Source organism: Enhydra lutris, unplaced genomic scaffold (genome assembly GCF_002288905.1).
Source record: "Enhydra lutris kenyoni isolate GAN:26980312 unplaced genomic scaffold, ASM228890v2 scaffoldscaffold24, whole genome shotgun sequence".
NCBI lineage: Eukaryota > Metazoa > Chordata > Mammalia > Carnivora > Mustelidae > Enhydra > Enhydra lutris.
Window position 1 is genome coordinate 26402610 of NW_019154108.1, and position 22837 is coordinate 26425446.

The 22837-nt window shown below is 34.4% G+C and overlaps 1 protein-coding gene across 2 annotated transcripts in view; it reads left to right on the forward strand.

Moving 5' to 3' along the window:
- The window catches only part of LOC111150846 (ring finger and WD repeat domain 2), a 249971-nt gene that overhangs the window by 165413 nt on the left and 61721 nt on the right, over nt 1–22837 (forward strand). For both annotated transcript variants that reach the window (XM_022508477.1, XM_022508479.1), the window contains exons 16-18: nt 17633–17750; nt 21139–21263; nt 22357–22517. In XM_022508477.1, the coding sequence (XP_022364185.1) occupies nt 17633–17750; nt 21139–21263; nt 22357–22517 (404 nt within the window). The remainder of the gene's footprint in view (nt 1–17632; nt 17751–21138; nt 21264–22356; nt 22518–22837) is intronic.

Genomic DNA, 22837 nt, shown 5'->3' on the forward strand with positions numbered 1-22837 from the left:
TAGGCAACATGCCTGAAAAGACGAAGAGTTTCAGTTGAGAGATTGAAAGTATTTTTAAAAAATAAAGTGGAAATACTAAAAATACAAATCTTGATATCAAAAATGAAAAACTTTTTGATGTGCTCATTAGCAAATTGGATATAATCTAAGAAAAAACTAACTGAATTTGGAGTTAGGTCAATAAAAATTATTCAAAATGAAACATTAAGAGAGTAGGAGGGAAAAACAGAACGTAGTAGCCAAGATATGTTGGATAACATTAAACAAATACCCTTGTAGTTGGCTATGTGGAAGTAAGAGAGAAAAGGACAGAAGAAATATTTGAAGAGATAAACACCAAAAACTTTCCAAGACTGATGAAAGATAACAAATCACAGATACCAGAAGCTCACAGAACCTCAAACAAGACAAAATCAAAAGCAGACCAAAAATACCTAATTGTATCATAGCCGAATAAGTGAGATCTTGTGAAACAAGTGGAGACAAAGTGAAATCTTGAAGGCAAAGGGAAAGAAATTATGGAAAGTGGAAGATAAAGATAACAGCAGAATTCTCATTAACTATACAGGCCAAAAATCAGTGGAGCCACTGACACATTTCAAGTGCTAAAAGAAATTTAACCCAGAGTTCTATATCCAGCCAAAAACTCTTCCACAAATGAAGACAGATTTTTTTTTTCCCAAACAACCAAAAGCTGTTTAACTCGGATATAAGACATTAACCCAACTTCCATGTGCAGATAGATGGACAGATGGTTAGGTGGCTGATGGATTAATGGATACAGAAAGATGGATCTGCCCAACGGATGGATCTAATTTGCAGAAAATAAAAACAAAACTAGCCGCTTGATTCTGTGTAACTCTGAAATGCTGGATTGCAAATAAAAGCTTGTTGGAAGATGTTAGAAAGGGTGTGTCAGCATTAGAAAGGTGTGGTGGTATGAAACGTCTGTGAGACCAGCAGTGAAGTGATATTTAGTACATTCTGGATCCCTAGAATGCTGTGACACTGATCAGCATACGCATGTATGCTCCGTGGACTCTACTCTCCAGTACAAAGATCTAACTATAGATCTACTTACAGAATCTGAAATATGTATCTAGAGGTTTCTCAGAGCCCCTAGAAGGGAAGTAACTACTGATTAGAGGAGCTGACCTTGTAATCATTTGAAAAAAAATTTTTTTCTGTCACATTTATCAGGGTACCTGGAATTCTTTTCATTAGAATTATAGCATTCATTTATTAACTTCAGAAATACCTATTTAAAAAATACAGTTATTACCGTGCATACAAAAGTAAACACCCTACCTTTCCTGGATGTCAGAGTTTGTTAGATGAGATAGACAGCAAATAAATTATAATACATTGTGAAAAATAACATTAGAACAGTGTTTTTTAAAATCTGAGAAACGGAAAAATTATTTGTGTGGGTGCTGTCACAAACCTACCAAATTATAATCTTCAGAGAAGAGACCATGCATTTGTGTTTTGAAATTATTCCTCAGCACTTTCACGTCTACCCCACTCTCTTACCCTGTGACTATAGTAACTATATTAAAGATACTTACAAGCCTGAATTGGTAGAACAAAAACCGGGAAATGTAGATGTAGGCTAAATAATAAGGGTCTTTATCATAGTAAGAAAGTTTAATTTTCTAATGAACATAATTGTATTAAAATATTACGTCTCTGAACAGCATTTAGCAAAACAAGGATCAGATTTGTCCAGTAAAAGGAAAAAAAATACTGTTTTTTCTTATGAACTACTATTTTTGAGATAATGGGATTCATTTTGATTTTTTTTAAATAGTGTAAAGAGGTCATTAAATAGACTGAGCCCCAAATCTACATTATCTTTTACACTTAAATTCTCCATTTTAGGTTACTTTTTCAATCATACTATACAAAGACTTAATATTTCTGGAACATTGGTTAAAATATAGATCTTTACCCTGGGTCCAATGAAAATGCCTCTGGAAATGGAGGGGCAGTTGTAAAAACACCGGAAAATTAGTTACCTGACATGAGTTGAGGGTTAATCAGTTTTTTTATTTTGAAACTTGCTTCAAATGGTTACATTTAAAAAAAAAGTAGTAAGATAACTCAGAAGGGAGTTCTGGTTCTAACAATATGATAGACTAAATAAATTGAAAATCCTCTGTCAGCACATTATTTTAGATCAACATTATTTTAGATAAAAATATATGAAAATATTACTTTAGATGCACAGCTTATAAAGTATTGAAATCACAAAGGGTCAGAAAAGGAGTGGGAATATAAAACCAGAGAATTAAACCTGTGAGCTCAACTTTTATCAACTGGTTAGCGGTGGTGATGGAAAAATTGCTGGCCTCTGGGACCTAGTTACTGGTTAGTGGGGAGGGGGAAGGTGGTGAGTATTATAATTGTCTTAGAGTGTTGTAATTGTCCTTCTGGATAGTTATATGGAGAAATCTCCAGAAACTTTGTCTTCGCCTGGGCTCTTTATGTTGGACAGGAGTTGTTCCCCTGAGAATTCTAACCATGGTATAGGATGCTTCTTCCCCGTCTCCTCCACAGAGAAATAAAAAAGAGAATTAAATGAAGAGTTGAATAAAATATGAGGAAAGAAGTCGTAGTATCAGAGAAATCCTAAATATAGGGAAATCTTAGCTAGGCTTAACTGTATAATACAGTAATAATAATGGAAAAATGAGACTAATTTGGAGGTTTTAGAAAGATGGAAATAAAAATCTGTAAAAGAATAATGTAACCCAGGTTTTGGTGGAGTATTGGTAAAATATAAAGCAATATAAGGTTTTCCATTATCTGTGTAACAATATTAACTAGCTTTGTCCTTTAAATCATGTATGCATTCTAAAATTTTTATCATAATCATTAAAAAATAGAAATAGGGTTTCTACTTTCAGATCTACAATAGGAAAGAAAACTCAGTCTGTCTTAAAATTCAATCTATAAACAGGAGGAAAGGAGGAAGTGAAGAGCCACAGAAAAATCAGGGTAAATAGTTAAATACAGCATGATGAGAATAAATCCAAATGTCTCATTTATAAATTAACAGTAAATTAAGACAGATTAAATTTACCAGTTCAAAGACCAAATCTCTTTGGGTTGTTTTATTTAAAAATTAAAACTAAATTTATGTAATGTAAAAAACTTTATGCTATGTAAAACTAAATGCTACACTAAATGCTATGTAAAAGAGACACCTAAATTTGAAGGGCACAGTAAGATTGAAATAAAGAGATGAGAGAACAAATATTATGAAGTAAGAACTGATGAAACTATGTAGAGAGAAGAATTAGACTTTCCAAGTTAAAATAGGGTTAAAGAAGATCCCAATGAAGTGATAAAAAGAATAACTTAAAATGAAAACGTACACCGTGAACCTCATCTATGTAGTAACGTAGCCTCAAAATATATCAAATAAATGTGACAAATTCTAAGAGAAATTAAAATCTCTAAGGAGAAAATCAGAAATTATAAGGTACTGGAAATTCGAACGACACAGTTAACAAATACATATATAGAAGATTGAATCTCTCAACTAGAGGAATCCATATTATTTTTAATCACACAGATTATTTATGTAGAATGATTTTTTTAAAACTTAAATTCTAGTTAACATCCAGTGCAATATTGGCTTCAGGAGTAGAACTCAGTGACTCATTCCTCATCACAAGTGCCCTCCTTCACCCATCTTGCCCATCCCCCACCCACCTCCCTCCATCAGCCCTCAGTTCTGTCTCTTATTTAAGAGTCTTATGCTTTGGGCTCCTGGGTGGCTCAGTGGGTTAAAGCCTCTACCTTCGGCTCAGGTCATGATCTCAGGGTCCTGGGATCGAGCCCCACATCGGGCTCTCTGCACAGCGGGGAGCCTGCTTCCCCCCCTCTCTCTCTGCCTGCCTCTCTGCCTACTTGTGATCTCTGTCTGTCAAGTAAATAAATAAAATCTTAAAAAAAAAAAAGAGTCTTATGCTTTGCTTCCCTCACCTTTTTTAATCTTTCTTCCCCCAGTATGTTCATCTGTTTTACTTCTTAAATTCCACATATTCACGAAATCATATGTTGTCTTTCTCTGACTTTGCTTAGATTTTTTATTTACTTATTTTTTAAAAAGATTTTATTTATTTGAGAGAGACAGTGAGAGAGAATGAGAAGGGGAGGGTCAGAAGGAGAAGCAGACTCCCCGCTGAGCAGAGAGCCTGATGGGGGACTGGGTCTGAGGACTCCAGGATCATGACCTGAGCCAAAGGCAGTCATTTAACCAACTGAGCCACCCAGGTGCTTCTCTCTCTCTCTCTCTCTCTCTCTCTCTCTCTCTCTCTCTCTGTGTGTGTGTGTGTTTGTGTGTTTTTTCCCCCAAGAAAGTTAGGCATCAGTTTTTAGTTGTTTATCAGAAGTGATTCCAGGTGTTTTGCCAGTTTCCCAGTTCTCTTTGAAGATATTCAAAGAAAGTATTATTAGTCCCATTTAGGCCTTTTAAATTCTTTCCTGCCACCATTGATTTAGATAACCATTTTTCAGGTTTCTCAAATAAATCATATTTTTTAACAACCTTCACATGCTGACATGAGATTTTAAAATTTGTTTTAATGCCTTCTAATGAAAAAAAAATTTAAGTTTCTCTGATGTTCATTAGTCATTATTTAGCATTATTTTGCTTTTTGATTCTTTATTTAAAGCAAGTGTGAAGAGAGAGATTGAAGTAAAGCAGATCAGTGAAGATTGAAGCAAATTAATTCTCATAAAAATATTTAGTATGTTTAGATACTTTTGCATCAGCTTAGTTTGTCTATGTAAACTTACAGCAAGCTAGGCCAACTTGAGCAAATAATTTTGTACTACATTTTGAGTATGTATTTCAGTACGTTTGTTTCTAGTGTGGGCATGGCAGATTTTATATTTCTAAAATTTAGATATCAAGATTTGGATGGCATTGCCTCTAGATTTAGATTTATGATGTTTGAACAATTATAGTAATTTTTAAAAATATCCCCAAGAGGAAAATAGATCCTTAAATTTCCCTGGTAATTCACATTTTACTATATAGAAACTGATTCCTAAGCAGGCAAACTGTGACATCAGGAATTTTTGCCCAAATTTTTGTTTATTTAATATCTTAAAGGATTGTTTATTTTAGGCTAATCTTTTTATTTCAAAAGATAAATGGTGTTTTTGTTTAGCCACTAATGTCAATGCATAGAACATTGTACTTAGTTTTTATTAGTGAGTTTGAAGATTTAAACAATATTTTTCCCATTGCCAGTCTAGTGTAAGACAACACAGCAGAAACTCTTAGGGCAACACATTTCTTCCATCACAGATAATAAAAACCAACAAATCAGAAACATATCCAAATAGATATTTTTGGAAACAAAGAGATGTTAATCGATACTTTGAATTGGATTTTTTGGGGGAGAGGGGTAGTAGTGATTTATAAAAGTTTTTCATTTGCCTGTGAACTTTGGAATTTAGTATTAAAAGTTCATTAATATACTGTCTCCCTGTTTAAAAAAAAAAGATAAACATGAAAAACCTAAATGAAAACATTTTTTCGTATTGATCCATACAATTCATTTCAAATTATATTTCTTGAGATTCTTTAAGAGTTGACAGGTACATAATTGAATTTTTTTTTTAGAGCAGTTTTAGGTTTACAGCAAATTGAGAGGAAGATACAGAGATTTCCCATATACCTCCTACTCCCACATGCATGCATACCCTCATTATCAACATCTCTTTCCAGAGTGGTACATTTAATTATTGAACCTACACTGATACATCCTAATCACTCAAGGTCCAAGGTTTACCTTAAGCTTCATTTTTTGCTTTGTACATTGTTTGGATTTGGACGAATGTATAATGACATATATTCATCATTATAGCATCATACAGATGCTACACCTCCAAAAATACTCTGTCCTTCACCTTTGAGAACTTGATCAAGCTCTTGGAAATAAATCTGACAAAATTGTGGAGGACTCCTATGACTAGCCTGCCCCGCTCCATTGTTTTTAACTCTCAGACTTATTCACACTGAGCCTCCAACAGTTCATCAGTTACAGTTCAGATTTTTATATCCAGGCACTGTTTTCCGTGGCATTCCCCCTCAGGAATCACGGCGTATTCATTCACCTGTCTCTTTGACCTTTAGGGTAGCAGTTAGACCTGGGCCATCATCTCTCTTGTGAATCCTGAAAGAGTTTTTGATTCTTTAATCTCTTCACCTTTTATTTGTTATTAGGATAAATTGTCAACTTCCAAGTGCTTTATGTGTGGAATTGGGAGTCATTTTTGTTCATTTTTTACTACTGATGATTTGATGCTTGTAGCTTAATCTAATATACAGATAGGTAGTTGCTACTTTTGTGACAGCTCACAACTGCTTGTGTATCTTGTGGATTGGTAAGGATTAGAGAGGGTAATTATAGAATAAAGGCTACGTAATAGTGGGCTAAAGTTAGTATGTCTAAGGTTTTATTTAGGTTGGAACCCAGAGGTTATTGTATTTGGTAAAAAAAAATAAGCAGACAATTTCTGATTATTTCTCAAATGAACAAAAATCTGACAACCAAATTCAGAGGAGTTGTTAAAAAGAAATGCTTCCTAAGTATTCTGTATGTATTCATATTATGTAATGTATACTTGGTTGATCTGTTTCCAAAGATTGACTCTTTTTTAGATCTCTAAGGTGTGCTGTAGGAGGATATCATCAAAGGCTTAAAGACAGTAAAAAAATCATAGTTATTGCTTTTAAAATCAGAAATGATAGTCATATGAGGTAAAGAACAGGACCTAGTGGACCTGTGTATATTTATTTATTTATTTATTTATTTATTTATTTTTATTTATTTGACAGAGAGAGATCACAACTAAGCAGAGAGGCAGGCAGAGAGAGAGGGGGAAGCAGGCTCCCCGCCGAGCGGAGAGCCCGATGCGGAGCTCAATCCCAGGACCCTGGGATCATGACGTGAGCTGAAGGCAGAGGCTTTAACCACAGGCTCCCCACACTATTTATTTATTTTTAATTAAGTAAACTCTACCTCCAACATGGAGCTGGAACTCACAAACCTGAGATCAAGAGTCGCATGCTCTACTGACTGAGCCAGTCAGGAGCCCCTGGACCTGTGTATATTTAAATACTCAGGAGTTATTTTTCCTGCCTAACGAAAACTTTTATAAGGATTTTTCCAGCTTACTTTCTCACCTTAGCCCCATCATGATGATACCCAAAAGCTAGGACACTGATAACTTTTATAGGCTGAGAAGTAACTGGGAAGCCTGAAAATAGAATTCAGAGGTTCTGAAATTCAGTTTGATCTCTCCCTGGCCATTGTATATGTAAATTGAACCTGTTGCTTTTTGGAACACAGTGTAGAATGGCTATGTCATAAACTGCATTTAAAAACTCAAACTTCTCGGGGCGCCAGGGTGGCTCAGTGGGTTAAAGCCTCTGCCTTCGGCTCAGGTCATGATCCCAGGGTCCTGGGATCGAGCCCCGCATCAGGCCCTCTGCTTAGCAGGGAGCCTGCTTCCCCCTCCCTCTCTCTCTGCTTGCCTCTCTGCCTACTTGTGACCTCTGTCAAAGAAATAAATAAAATCTTAAAAAAAAAAAAGAAATAAAAACTTAAACTTCTCAGTTGTAGTTGTCTTATTGTTACTTTAGTAAAGGTAGTGAACTCTGTATTAAACATTAAGTTCAATAAGATATTTCTGCATCTATTCCAAACAGATTATTTTCATCATCTCACTTTACTATATCAACAATGATTAACTTACTATGGTGAAACACTTTGTGATATCCCTATAGGAAAATTATTAATTATACTGGAAATTATTCTCTATTGGTATTCCTTTTAATGGTTGTGTATGTAGCATAGTTTGGTTAAAATAAAAGAGAAGTAAATTTTCTTTACATTGACAAGGCCGTGGAAGCATTTAACTGAAAAATCAAATTTGGCATTTTGTCATAATGATGTCATTATGATTTGACATCATTATGTCATATTTGTCATAATGATGACATTATATGACTCCTGATGTGATGAAGTAGGAAGGGAAGATAATCTTAATAGTATTCTTATCAAAAATATTTAACATGAACATAATAATGAGAAAACATTCAAATACAGACATGTGGAACATTCTACAAAACAACCACTTGAGATGCTTTAAAAATAACAGTGTTGGGAAGTTGTTATATATAAAACAATGAAGAGACATAGAAACTAAATATGGTGAGTAACCCTTGAGCAAAATTAAATAAGTATCTAGTCAGGAAGTTTTTAAACAACTGGGATATTTGAATATAGAATCCATACTAAATTATATTCTTATGTCATAATTTCTTGAGTATGACAGTGGTATTGTGGAGAGTTGTTTTGTTTTTAGAAGGTAGGTGCTGATGTTTTTATCATAAAATATCCTGATGTTTGAAACTTACTTATAGATGGTTCATGGGGGGAGAAAAAGAGTGCATTTGTTTATTTGTAGAGGGATGGCTAAAGCAAATATGGTAACAATATTTACATTTATTTAGTCTAGATTGAAAAGTACAAAGTTGTACAATTTGTTCTTTTTTTTTTTTTTTAAGATTTTTTATTTATTTATTTGACAGAGATCACAAGTAGACAGAGAGGCAGGCAGAGAGAGAGGAAGGGAAGCAGGCTCCCCGCTGAACAGAGAGCCCGATGTGGGGCGCAATCCCAGTAGACTGGGATCATGACCCAAGCTGAGGCAGAGACTTTAACTCCCTGAGCCACGCAGGTGCCCTACAATTGTTCTTCCAACTTTTATGTAGGTTTGAAATTTTTCAAAATAAGTTGGGGGAAAGAAAAGAAATAGAAATGTGAGCATATACTAAATCCTCAAATTTTTAAAGCTATTTTTAAAAATTTCGGCAACATTTCAGAATTTCCCTTTATAATGGAAAACAAATTACTAAGGACTCCTCCTACCTGACCTAAGCTATTTTTATCATAATGTTACTAAGTTATATGGATAAATATAAAACTATAGACCACTTTCATATGTTCCTAGTTCTTAAACAATTTGTAGTTAAATCATATTCTGATTAGATACAATAAAAATAAAAACCAAAAAGAGGAAAAAGAAAGCAGCATGAGGACATAGTAACAGTAATATGATGGAGTAACTCAAGTTTTGCTGAAATATATCACCACTGCACATAGTAAGCTGGTTCTGAATTACTATAGTGCAGTTTCTTTTGAGATTGCCATGTCCAGAGAAACATTCCCCATTTTATACTTAGTCTCTACACTACTTTCTCACCCCAACTACTGTAAAGTCTTTTTGTAGTACACAGTAGGTAATTTAACCTTTACTTATATCCCTACATTTTTTATATATTACTTCTTTTGTTTTTTATTAGCCTGAGAATAAGTTAGTATGTTATTATACTAAACTATGCTATTTTTATTACATCAAATTATCTTCAGCTTTTATAAAATAACAAGAAATTAAAGACTTAACTTTACAAAAATGTTTTTCAATTTTGAATTATTAATGCCAAAGAGAAGTTTAATTTTTGTAACTGATAAATTTAACATGAGATAGCACTTGAAGCAGGATTTTTTTTTTCCATTTTACTTTAGCACATGCCAAACAAATTGCCACTATACATTTATATGTCCATAAGCTGATTGCTGTCATTTGAGGAGATCACTTAATGCAGTTGCAATAATGAACAGAAAAAATGTGGGAATACTTTTCCAGATAAGCAATAAAAACTACAGGCAAATTTATAAAAACTGAGCTAACTTGTGGCATATAAGCCTTGAAAACCAGCAGCCTTGTAGCCACCACTAGGAAAAAACTGCTGGTGTGGGAACTTGTCAGAAAATCCCATTTCTAGATCATGGTCATGTTCGACCTGACTTACAGCTTACTGGAAAAAGCCACATTCACAAGATGTTTTATCTGTTTGACCTGACTCAGAGTCTCCATGGGAAAAGACCTGTACCCAGAGTCTTACTGAAAACAATCAGATGTAGTATCACAATTGTCTAAGGCTGTGATACCAGATGGGGCAAACAGGAGTCCAGTCAAAAATTTAAAAGGAAGATCTGGGCAACAAAACAGCCCCAGGGGCTTTGAAAAAACTCTTATAAGTTCCTGGGATGTAGAATGCTTTCTGCATGTTCAGGCCAATGTACTTATCCGGGGAAAAATGGAAAGGGCTCTAGTTGGTTACCTCTGATTGACTCTGTAAGTAAGAAGTGAAGGATAATGGAGTTTTAGAAGTTCCTGATCTTTGAAAGGATGCCCTAACACATAGCTAACCTGGGCAAAGGGTGGAAAACATACTGGCTCAAAACAATTAAGAAAACGTTGTGGCTACTTAGCAGTGCTGACCCAGGAGCAAACTTTATTCATCTAGGTAAAAGAAAAAGCCAGAAATTTTAAAAAGAAAACCAGTCAAGATTTAAGTGTTTCCATACAACAATGATTTACAGACTAAAGATTCACTTCTGGAAAAGTCTTTAGACAAATAAGTGGCGACAAAACCAAAACAAAAGCCAAGTCACAAAAGTCCCAGGAAAGGGAGGTAGGATCTGATTTCAGAGTTACCACATTATATTATCAAAATGTCTACTTTTTATAAAAAAAACTATCATATGCAAAGAAACAGGAAAAATTAATAGAAACTATCCTGTGATAATTGGGCTTACTAGATAGAGACCTTAAAGTATCTATATTAAGTGTATTCATTGAATTAAAACATAATTAAGGAATGAAAAAATATAAAAATATGTCTCACCAAACAGTATTAAAAAAAGAAGAAAAAACAAATAGAAATTCTGTCGTTGAAAAGTGTAATAACTGAAATGAAAAATTCCCTAGAGGGGCTCATGAGCAAATTGAAGAATCAGTGAACTAGAAGATAGGTCAATGGTGATTTTCCATTTAAGAATGGAGAAAAATGAATGGAGCCTTGGAAATCTGTGAGACACCATTAAGCATGCCACCATAAATAGACTCTCAGAAAATAAGGAAATAAGAGAAAGGGATGGAAAAATATTTAAAGAAAAAGTGGCCAGAAATCTTCCCAAATTGTATGAAAAACATCAATTTACATACCCAAGAGGGTTAGCGAGCTCAAAGTAGGATAAACTCAAAGATGTGGCACCTAAACACATCAGACTATTTAAAACCAAAGGCAGGGAGAGAATCTTGGAAAAAAGCAAGAGAAAAGCAACTCAGCACAAAAGCAATCCTCCATAAGATTAGCAACTTCTCATCAGAATCTGTGAAAGTTAGAAGGCAGTGAGATACATTCTAAATGCTGAAAAGAAGATTGTCAAGAGAGTTTTGTATCTAGCAAAACTGCCCAGGAAAAAAAAAAATGAAGAATTTAAGACATTCTCAGATAAAAATAAACTGAGCACGTTCTTTTCTTGAAAACCTACCAAACAAGAAATACTACAGGCAGTCCTTCGGGCTGAAAGAAAAGGGTATAAGATAGTAATGTAAATCCATATGGAGTAATAAAAAACACTGGGTAAAGATAATTATATTGGTATAATAAAAGATAGTTCAAATATATTTTTTGTTACCTATTCTAACTGATTTAAAAGGCACCTGAGGGGCACCTGGGTGGTTTGGTTGAGTGTCTTGACTCTTGATTTCGGCTCAGGTCTTGATCTCAGGGTCCTAAGATCAAGCCTTGTGATGGTTTCCACACTAGGCTGGGAATCTGCTTAAGATTTTCTCTCCCTCTCTTTAACAATAACAGCAAAAAAGGCAACTAAGTAAAACAATTATAAAATGGTGTTCATGCACTTGTACCCTAAAATGATATAATACATATGTCCATATTAGCACAAAGGGCAGGGTCGGAGAAAAGAGCTATATTAGAGCAAAATTTGCACATAAATATTAAAATTAACTTAGTGATGATCTGAACTACATTTTTAAAAATTCACATGCTAATTACAATCCACAGAAAACCACTATAAAAATAACTTCTAAAAATAATGAAAAACAGCAATAACAAACAAAAGAGTTATCCTGGGGGATTTCTGTTTAACACAAAAAAGGCTAAGAGGAGGGGTGCCTGAGTGGCTCAGTCGGTTAAGCGTCTGCCTTTGGCTCAGGTCGTGATGCCAGGATCCTGGGATTGAGCCCCACATCAGGCTCTCTGCTCGGCGGGGAGCCTGCTTCTCCCTCTCTGTCTCCCACTCCCCCTGCTTGTGTTCCCTCTCTCGCTGTGTCTCTGTCAAATAAATAAATAAAATCTTAAAAAAAAAAAAGGCTAAGAGGAATATAGAACCAAAAAAGATGTAAGAGAAACAAATAAGCACAGTTGTAGGTATAAATCCTATCGTATAAATAATTATGTTAAATTTAAGTGGATTACACACTCCCAAGATGCAGAGGTTGGTGGAATGATGAAAAAAACAGCCAACTACATACTGTTTATAAGATAAACTTGAGATTCAAAGACACAAATAGATTGTAAGTAAAAAGATGGAAAAAGACATTTCATGCAGACAGTAACCAAGGAGCTGGCATGGCTATATTTAAATCAAACAAAATAGACTGTAAGTAAAAATTGGTGCTAGAAACAAAGCACACCATTTTATAATGATAAAAGGGTCAGTTCAGCAGCAAGATATAACAATTATAAATATACGTGCACTTGAACTATTTTGAAATACATAATTTATGGAATTGAAGGGAGAAAGACAATTCAACAAAAGTAGTTGGAGACTTTAGTACTCTACTGTCAGTAACTGATGGAACAACTGGACAGAAGAGTAGCAAGTGTGTAGAAGATTGAAGAACAGTATCATCCTGATGTAATGGATGCACATATAGTACATACTCCACTCATGAACAGTATAGTATACCTTCTTTTCAAGCAAACATGGAACATTCTCCAGGATAAACCATATATAATACATATAAAACATATAATAATGTTAATACATTTTAAAGGATTGAAATAATAAAACATACTTTCTGACTAAATGGAAGTTAACAATAGTTGATTTAGGAAATTGATAAATATTTGGTAATTTCTAAATGACCCTTTGGTCAAAGAAAAAATAGGAAAATTAGAAAATATTTTGAAGTGAATATAAATAAAAATATCATATTAAAGTCTGCGCTAGCAGGGGCACCTGGGTCTCTCATTTGGTGAAGTGTCTGCCTTTGGCTCAGGTCATGATCCCACAGTCCTGGGATCAAGCCCCATGTCAGTCTGTCTGCTTGTCGGGGAGCCTGGTTCTCCCTCTACCTCTCTGCCATTCCACCTACTTGTGTGCACTTGCTGTTTCTGTCAAATAAATAAATATGATCTTTAAAAGAAAATTTAAAAAAGAATCTGTGCTAGCAGCTGAAGCAGTGCTTAGAAGAAATGTCTGTTTTGGACGACTGGCTGGCTCAGTTAGTGGAGTGTGTGACTCTTGATCTTGGGGTTGTAAATTTGAGCCCCATGTTGGATTTAGAGATTACTTAAAAATAAAATCTTAAAAAAAATAGAAGAGATGTCAAATGTTTATATTAAAAAAGAGAGAGACCTCAATAATCTAAGCTCTCACCACAAAAAAAATCTATAAAAAAATAATAAAGCCAAAGACAAGCAGAAGGAGGAAATAATAGGGTGGAAATTAATGAAATAGTGAACAGAAAAATGAGAGAGAAAACTATCAGTAAAACTAAAGTTGGTTCTTTGAGCAGCACCTTGGTGGCTCAGTCAGTTAAGCATTCAACTCTTTTTTTATTAATTATTTTTATTAACACATAATATATTATTTGCCCCAGAGTTACAGGTCTGTGAATCATCAGGCTTACACACTTCACAGCACTCACCATATCACATATCCTCCCCAATGTCCATAACCCCACCACCCTCTCCATACCCCAACTCCCCCCAGCAACCCTCAGTTTGTTTTGTGAAATTAAGAGTCTCTTATGGTTTGTCTCCCTCCTGATCCCATCTGGTTAGCATCCAAATCTTGATTTTGGCTCAGGTCATGATCTCAAGGTCATAAGATCAAGTCCCACATGGGTTCCATGCTGAATGTGGAGCCTCCTTAGGATTCTCTCTCTCTCCTTCTCCCTTTGCCTCTCCTCCCCACTTGCACTCTCTCTTTAAAAAAAAAAAAAAGAATAAAGAAGTTGGTTCTTTGAAAACAACAACACAACTGGCATACCTTTAGGAAGACTAAGAAAAAAAGACACCAATCGCTAAAATTGAGGGAGGGATGTCTAAGCAGTTTAGTTGATTAAGCATCCACCTCTTGATTTTGGCTTAGGTCATGATCTCAGGGTCTTGGGAACCAGCCCTGCATTGGGCTCTGCGCTTAGCATGGAGTCTGCTTGAGAATCTTTCCCTCCCTCTGCCCCTGCTTAACATGCTCCCTGTCTAAATAAATAAATAAATAAATAAATAAATAAATAAAATCTTTAAAAAAAAAAAAAGAAAGGGAAGTTACTGCTGACTGACCTTCAGATATTAAAGATTACAGTAGAATACTCTGAAGAACTGTATCCATCTTAATGTAGATGAAGTGAACAAATTTTAGAACATCACATATTACCAGAACTGACTCAGAGGAAGTATAAAACTTGAATAGACCTATGAAAAGGAAAGAAATTGAGTAACATAGTATTCCTACAAAGAAAGGCAGAGACCCAGATGGCTTCACTGGTAAATTTTATAAAATGATAAGAAATAATACTAGTGTTCATAAATTCTTCCCTGAGGAATTTTCAAAACCAGAAGCCCAAGATATCACATGGATAGAAAAACAGACTAGTATTTTTCATAGACTATAGATGCAAATTCCTTGTACAAAATACTAGCAAAGCAAATTCAATGGTATATTTAAAAGATTATCACTATGACAGTGTGAGATTTTTCCCAGGAGTAACCAGATTTGTTTAATATCCAAAAATCAATCAATATAACATACCATATTAATAGAAAGAGTTAAAACCACACAGTCATGCCAATAAACATAGAAAAGGTATTTGACAAGATCCCATATCTGTTGATGATTAAAACTCTTAACAAGTAGCAGTAAACTTCCTCAACTTGATAGAAGATGTCTCTGAAAAACTACTAGGGAATATCATAGTTACTGGTGAAAGACTGAATGTGTTTCCCCTACAAGTAGGAACAAGTCAGGGATGTTCACCTGACTTCTTTGGTTCACCACAGTACTGGAGATTCTAGCTAGTACTGCCAGGGAAGAAAAGGAACCATAAGATATCCTGATTTGAAAGAAAACATTAAACTGTCTTTATTTGCAGGTGATGCCATCCCCTATATAGAAAATTTTAAGGAATCTTAAAAAAAAAATTAGAACTAACAATTAATTGTTCAGGTGGGCCACAGAATAAAATGTCAGTATAAAAAATTATCTTTCTAAACATGAACAATATATAGCCTAAAAATAAGATTCTGTTCAGAATAACATCAAAAAGAATAAAATATTTAAAGAATACATTTGATAAAGTAAGTGCAAGACTTGTACACTGAGCATGACAAAAATTTGCTGAGCAAAATTAAATCAGATATAAATAAATGCAGACATTTTTGTTCATAGGTTGGATGACATAATATTCTAAGAGAATTCTCCTGCAATTGAGTTATAGATTCAACTCAATCTGTGTAAAAATTCCAGCAGGCTTTTTCCCAGGAAATGATAAGCTGATCGAAAATTTATGTGGAAATGCAAAGGACAGGAATTGCCAGAACAATCTTACAAAAGAACAAGGTTGGAGGATTTTTTCTACTGAATTTCAAAATTTTAAAGCTACAGTTAGTTATGGGCTCCTGGTTGGCTCAGTCGTTAGAGCATGCGAGTCTTGATCTTGGAGTTTTAAGTTCAGGTCTCTTGTTGGGTGGAGAAATTAACTTACAAACAAAATCTTAGGGGTGTCTGGGTGGCTCAGTTGGTTATGAATCTGTCTCTTGATTTTGGCTGAGGTCATGATCTCGAGGTCACATGCCCCATGTCAGGCTCCTTGCTCAGCAGGGAATCTGCTTGAGATTATTTCTCCCTCTCCTTCTGTCCGCTCCCCATAAATAAATCTTTTAAAAATAAATAAATGAAATCTTTTTTCTTTTTTTAAAGCTACAGTTATACAAGACGTGCTGGCAGGAAGTAGACATATATAGATCACTTGATTAGAATTATGAATCCAGTAGTCAGTTCATTTTCAACAAGGGTGCTGAAGCAGTTCAGTAGAGAAAAGGTTTGTTTTCAGTTCTTGCTGGGACAACTGGATGCAGCTCCATCCCATGCAAAAAGATGAACTTTGACCTATGCTTCACACCAGACAGAAAGAATAACTTAAAATTGATCATAGACATAAATATAAGAACTAAAACAAAGCTACAAAAAAATAGAGGAAAAATCTTTAAGACCTTGGAATTGTCAAAGGTTTTTATGAGGTTATAAGAGAAAAAGATAAATTGGACCTTATCAAAATCCCAAATTTCTGTGCTTCAAAATGTACTATGAAAATAAGAAAGGCAAGCAACAAAATGGTTAAAATATTTGTAAAACTTTTTTTTTTTTTAATTGTATCCAAAATTTTCAAAGAACTCCTGTAAAGGAACTGGAACCATCATATATTACTAGTGGGAATGTAAAGTGGTACAGTCAGCAGTTTGTCAGTTTCTTAAAAACACAAAGTTACCTCATGATGCAGTAATTAATACTTCTTAGAAATCTACCTGAGACCCAAATACATGTTCTCACAAAGACTTGAATGTGATTGTTCATAGCAGTATTAATTTTCGTAACCAAAAAGTGGAAACAAATGTCCTTCACCTGGTGAGTGGGTCGACAAAATGTGGAGTATCCATATAATAGGTAATATTCAGCAATAAAAAAGAATGAACTATTGACATGTGTTAAAACATGGATGAACTTCAGAAATTTTATGTAAAGTGTAAGGAGCCATACATAGAAACCATGTATTGTCTGAAAGGAATGTATTGTAAGAAAAGGTAAATTTATAGAGAGAAAGTTAGATGTAGTGATTGCCTAGGGCAGTGAGTGATAGGTAAATGGATCTTACTGGGATGAGGAAACTGTTCCAAAACTGATTTATGGCTATGGTTGCATCACTGGGTAAAGTTACTAAAAATCATTGAATTATATACTTAACAGTGAGTAGGTTTTATTATATGTTAAATGTGTCTCAAGAAAGTATTTTTAAAAAGCAAATGCAGGGAATTATATAGCATTATCTTTAACCAGAAGCCTAAAATGTTTATATCACCTTTTTTAAAAACAAGGTACATCTAAAATGTAAGGATACATTTTTAAATTTTCAGTTACTTTGAATGTTTAATACTCTGGTTTTAGAGCCAGGATCACTGGAAATACCAGTGGAACTCCCTTTCAGACTGATGTTGGCATATGTGTATATACTTTTTATGCAGCCATATCTCCTAGATTGAAAACAGAAAACCTACTATATCTTTCTTGTTTTTGAAAATCATAACACTTTTCTGCTGTTATAGGTTTGATACTGTTCCTTCAACTTTTGATGAAAGACACCAAAACCATTTAAAATGAGCTTTGCTTTCTGTTTCTTCATTTACTACATTTTTCTCTTTTTGTTCTGTTTTACTTTGTTTTAGATCACTGTGTCCACTACTATGATCTTCGTAACACTAAGCAGCCAATCATGGTATTCAAAGGACACCGAAAAGCAGTATCTTATGCAAAGTTTGTGAGTGGTGAGGAAATTGTTTCTGCGTGAGTATTACTCTCCTGAGGTTAAGCTTAATACAGAGCTCTGTCATCATTTACCAGTTTTATAATGTCACTGTGGGTATCTGTAAAGAGCAACACCGTGGTATATGTACTTTTTCATAAATAGAAGATTTTAAAAATAATTCTCTAATTAAAATAAATGTATATTTTGGATTGTTTTGCTCACTTTTTTATGCTTTTTATGAATAAAATCCTGATGTTGATAGTTTTTAGTGCTTCAGCATTTGAACTTCAGACTGGATTTCAGCCACTGATTCTCCATAAGAGAAAAACAACATAGTTGATGGAATAAAATGAGAAGTATTTTATCTATTAAAATCAGTGTGTTATTGTGTATTTACCTACATTACAGTATAGTAGTAGTATTTTTGGTTTTAGGTAATATTTGGTTGATTCTATGTTACTTGGTTTCCCTGTGGTTTCATGGTAAGTTTTAAATATGTTTCGGGAAAATAAGTAAATATGGCTTATACTTGACAGATATCCTTTGAGAAGCGTTCTGTGCTAGAGAATTATAATGTAGGCTTTTAGTTGTCTTTTGTTTGAAGGTTAACAAGATGTCATCTCGATAAATAAACCTCAGTTGCCAAAGTATCGTTGACAAAGTGCTTCTAACAGGCAATCTCTTTTCTGTTATCCCATTTCATAGTTCTTTTTATTTTATTCATTTTTAAAAGACTTTATTTACTTATTTGAAAGAGAGAGCACTAGCAGAGGGAGAGGGTGAAGTGGGCCCCTCGCTGGGCAGGGAGCCTGACACAGGGATCCATCCTGGGACCCTGAGATCATGACCTGAGCTGAAGGCCAATGCTTAAGTGACTAAACTCCCCAGGCACCCCCTCTTTATTTTTTTATTATTATTTTTTAAAAGATTTTATTTATTTATTTGACAGAGATCACAAGTAGGCATAGAGAGAGAGAGGAGGAAGCAGGCTCCCCACTGAGCAGAGAGCCTGATTCGGGGCTCGATGCCAGGACCCTGGGATCATGACCTGAGCCGAAGGCAGAGGCTTTAACCCACTGAACCACCCAGGCCCCCCACCCCCTCTTTATTTTATATTACCCTAACAAATAACCATTCTTAATTTCTCTCTTTTTTGTATCTGTTATTTCTTTTCATGCTTCATGATACATTGCTTTCTTCTTTTCACTCCCCCCCCCACTTAGTTTCTAATCTCTAATCTTAGGAGATTATTAATGCCAGTGCCTTGGCATTAATACTTGGTATCTCCCACCACATCTACCTCTATTCTGGTCTCTCTAGATAATAAGTTGGTAATTGGAATTGATTTAGCAAGGTAATTTGAACTGAATTACAAACAAGGGGAAAAAAGTGAGAACTGAGTTTTCCAAGGTAAACAAGGGAACTTAGGTAATTAATTCACAAACTTAAATTAGTGTTAACAGATCAAAATGTATCCTGTCTTTAGGAATAATAATGGGCAGTATACAATTAAAATTTTATTCAGATTCAAATGTGGATGGTAGATTATATGGCAAAAATATTTTTCTTTAACTTCAGATTTATAAATGTTAAATCAGTCTGATTTCCAGTAGTTGAAATATATGTATACTTAATATTATAAAGTTAGGAAATTTTAATTGACCTTATTAATGTGGATATGTTTTTTGTATTTTCACCGATCTCTTGTCCTGCTTAAGTTTTATAAATCATGATTTTCTTTTCTTGAATATGTTTGAGGTTTAGAAGTTTTTAGAATAAATTTATCCACAACTTTATTTGGAAATGTTAAAAAGTAATATTAAAATATACATATATTGCCACAATGTGAATTCCTGGCCAATAAAAACATTACAGACCTAAAGAAATATTCAATGCAGCATTGTTGGGAAAAAAATTAAAACAGCATAAATGTCTATTGAAAAAATGATGAGAAGCCATAGAGAAGTATGTAAAGAGCTTGGAGTTTGGCCTCTTTAATAAGACAGTTTCAGTCTTGTCTCTGCTGTTGACTAGCTGTGGTACCTTGAAAATGTCCTTAACTTTCTCATGTTCAGTTGCCTCATCTCTAAACTAGAGCTAATAATAGTTATTATGTTGTGACTCTTTAAATGAAGTAATAAATGTAAAGCATTCAGCATGGTACCATATTCTGTGAATGTTACAGTAAGAGGAAAGATGATTTATTGTGTAGTCATAACAAAGATATCAAAATATGTTTATTTTACAGAAAAATTATAAACCAAATTATCGAATAAAGGATAAGCAATTTGGGCATCTGGGTGGCTCAGTGATTAAGTGGCTGCCTTCCGCTCAGGTCATGATCCCAGGACCCTGGGATCGAGGTCCACATCAGGCTCCTTGCTCAGCGGGAGGCCTGTTTCTCCCTCTCCCACTCCCCTTGCCTGTGTTCCCTCTCTCACTGTGTCTCTCTCTGTCAAATAAATAAATAAAATCTTAAAAAAAAAAAAAAAGGATAAGAAATTTACAACCTAACGTGTATGGTATGATTGGAATTTTGTAACAAAAAGAAAAACAAAAACGTGGTCTTTTATTCAAGTTCTAAAACTGGCTCTGTATGATAAGATTACCAACAGTCTTTACATTCAATTAATTTTTGGCAAATAATTGCATTTGCCTATTATTTCAGTAAATAAATTACTTTATATAGACTATTCCAGTCATTCATTATGTTCCACCTCTGTAGATACAACTAAGCTGTCACAATAGGTTAAATTTAGTATACCAATGCAGTTCAATAGTTGAAAAGTTAATCAAGTCAAGTGGGATAGAGGTATCCCTGAAATTAAACACAACTCCCAATGGGACTCTTGTTATTTGGTGGTGGTGATGTGATAGTCTTGATGAGTAATGTTTACTAGTAAGCACTTCCTACATGCCCAGGGACTATTAGAAACATTTTAAATGAATTAGTTTTCACGTCCTATAGAATTTATCTAATTCAATAATGTAGGAATCACTCTATTTCACAAATAACTAATGAACAAAATGGAGCCGAAGAGGCTATATAATTTTCCCAAGGCCAAAAGCAAATGAATGGTATATTGAACATTATAACTCAGAAAATCTGGCTCCATATTCTGCATCCTAAGGCACCAAACTGGATTGCCTCTAATTAGTAGGGATGCATTTCAGACCATGAAATCTTTTTTTTTTTTAAAGTTTTTATTTATTTGACAGGCAGAGATCACAATTAGGCAGAGAGGCAGGCAGAGAGGGAGGAAGGGAACCAGGCTCCCCGCTGAGCAGAGAGCCAGATGAGGGGCTCGATCCCAGGACCCTGGGATCATGCCCTGAGCCGAAGGCAAAGGCTTAACCCACGAGCCACCCAGGCGCCCCCAGACCATGAAATCTTAATTGTATTCTCCTTTTTTGTGTTTACCTCAGCTCAACAGATAGCCAGCTAAAGCTGTGGAATGTAGGGAAACCATACTGTCTACGTTCCTTCAAGGGTCACATCAATGAAAAAAACTTTGTAGGCCTTGCTTCCAATGGTGATTATATAGCTTGTGGTAAGTAAAACCATCTTTTCCTGAACACTCTAACAGGAATTTGTCCCCGAAATTGCATTCAACGAACATATACTATATACCTAGTCAGGAAGTGATCTGTACATCCAGAAAGTAGCATACTGAATTCTTCTGGGATTGTGCTGAAATAAGCATTAGTCCTTCCCTCCTTTAGTGAGCACAAACCCTTGCTGCGTGAAATAGCATAAGATTGTTAAATATGTTTTATAATTGTTCTCCATTGTAACTAATTTCTATAGATACTATGTAAAAGAAAACATTAATTTCTGCTAATGTCCTAATTTCAGAGACATTATTTGTCTTCCTAAGCTTGATACTCATTTTCCCCTACAGAGCATTCCCTTCGTTAAGCAGTTTGTTTAGATTATCCTGATCTGGTATTCTAGGGCTTTTGTTGTTGGTAATTTATACAACTTTACATCAGAAGTAGAAAAATCAAATTAGGTAATGTTCAAATGCATAATACACCTACTGTCTAATATACGAACTTTCATCAGTTCTTTTCAAATGACTTGACCTTTATTTAGTAAAGTTGTATTTATAATGTAAGCCCTGCCAAAGCAAATCTCTTATAATTATTTTACTTGATAGGCTACTCAAAAATATAGTTTCCCTTATAGGCCAGTTATGTAATAGAGTGGTGTCTTTATTGGGGAATGGTACATAAATTTTGTAGGTTATTAAAAATCTGCCATTGTAAGTACTATAATCCCCCCCTCCCTAGAAATCTTTCTAAGTGTCATGTAAGATTCACACTGTAATAACAAATTTCTTGTCTTCTTTAAACCTCTGCTATAAATGAAAATTTTGGCAGTAATTTTAACCTTACAGTTATCAATGTTGTTAAATCATTTACCAGTTATTATTTCTTTAGATTACTAAAGTATAGCTTTTTTTCTATGATTCTTTTTCTCACGTGATTCCCAAGAAATCCTGTGCTCTGGTCTTTCAAATTCAACCATAAAAGTTTTGTCTTTGAGCTTAAACATTAATTAATAATTATTCTATGAATGTGACATCCTAATTCTGAATTCTCCCATTCTAAAAAATTATTTATTTAAACATTTTTTTTCAGGAAGTGAGAACAACTCTCTTTATTTGTACTATAAAGGACTTTCTAAGACTTTGCTAACTTTTAAGTTTGATACGGTCAAAAGTGTTCTGGATAAAGACCGAAAAGAAGATGATACAAATGAATTTGTTAGTGCTGTGTGCTGGAGGGCACTGCCAGATGGGGTAAGTGTTCATGTCAGTTTTTTCTTCTTGATGTCTCATATAACACTTTCTGTCTATGTATTCACATCTGAATTTTTTTAAGTTTAAAATAAAAATTGATATGTGACACAGATTTTCTTTTTTGCTTAGTATTGCATCATCAAAGTCAACAAGCATTTTAGGTAGTAATTGAAATATCACTAATAGAAGAGCATCACACTGATAAAATGTCTCTCCTGTGTGCCCATAGCATATTGTACATACCTCTGTTTTAGCATTATCACATTGTCTATTTATATCTCTAAGACTGGAAATTTCTAGAATACATACTGTGTCTCATT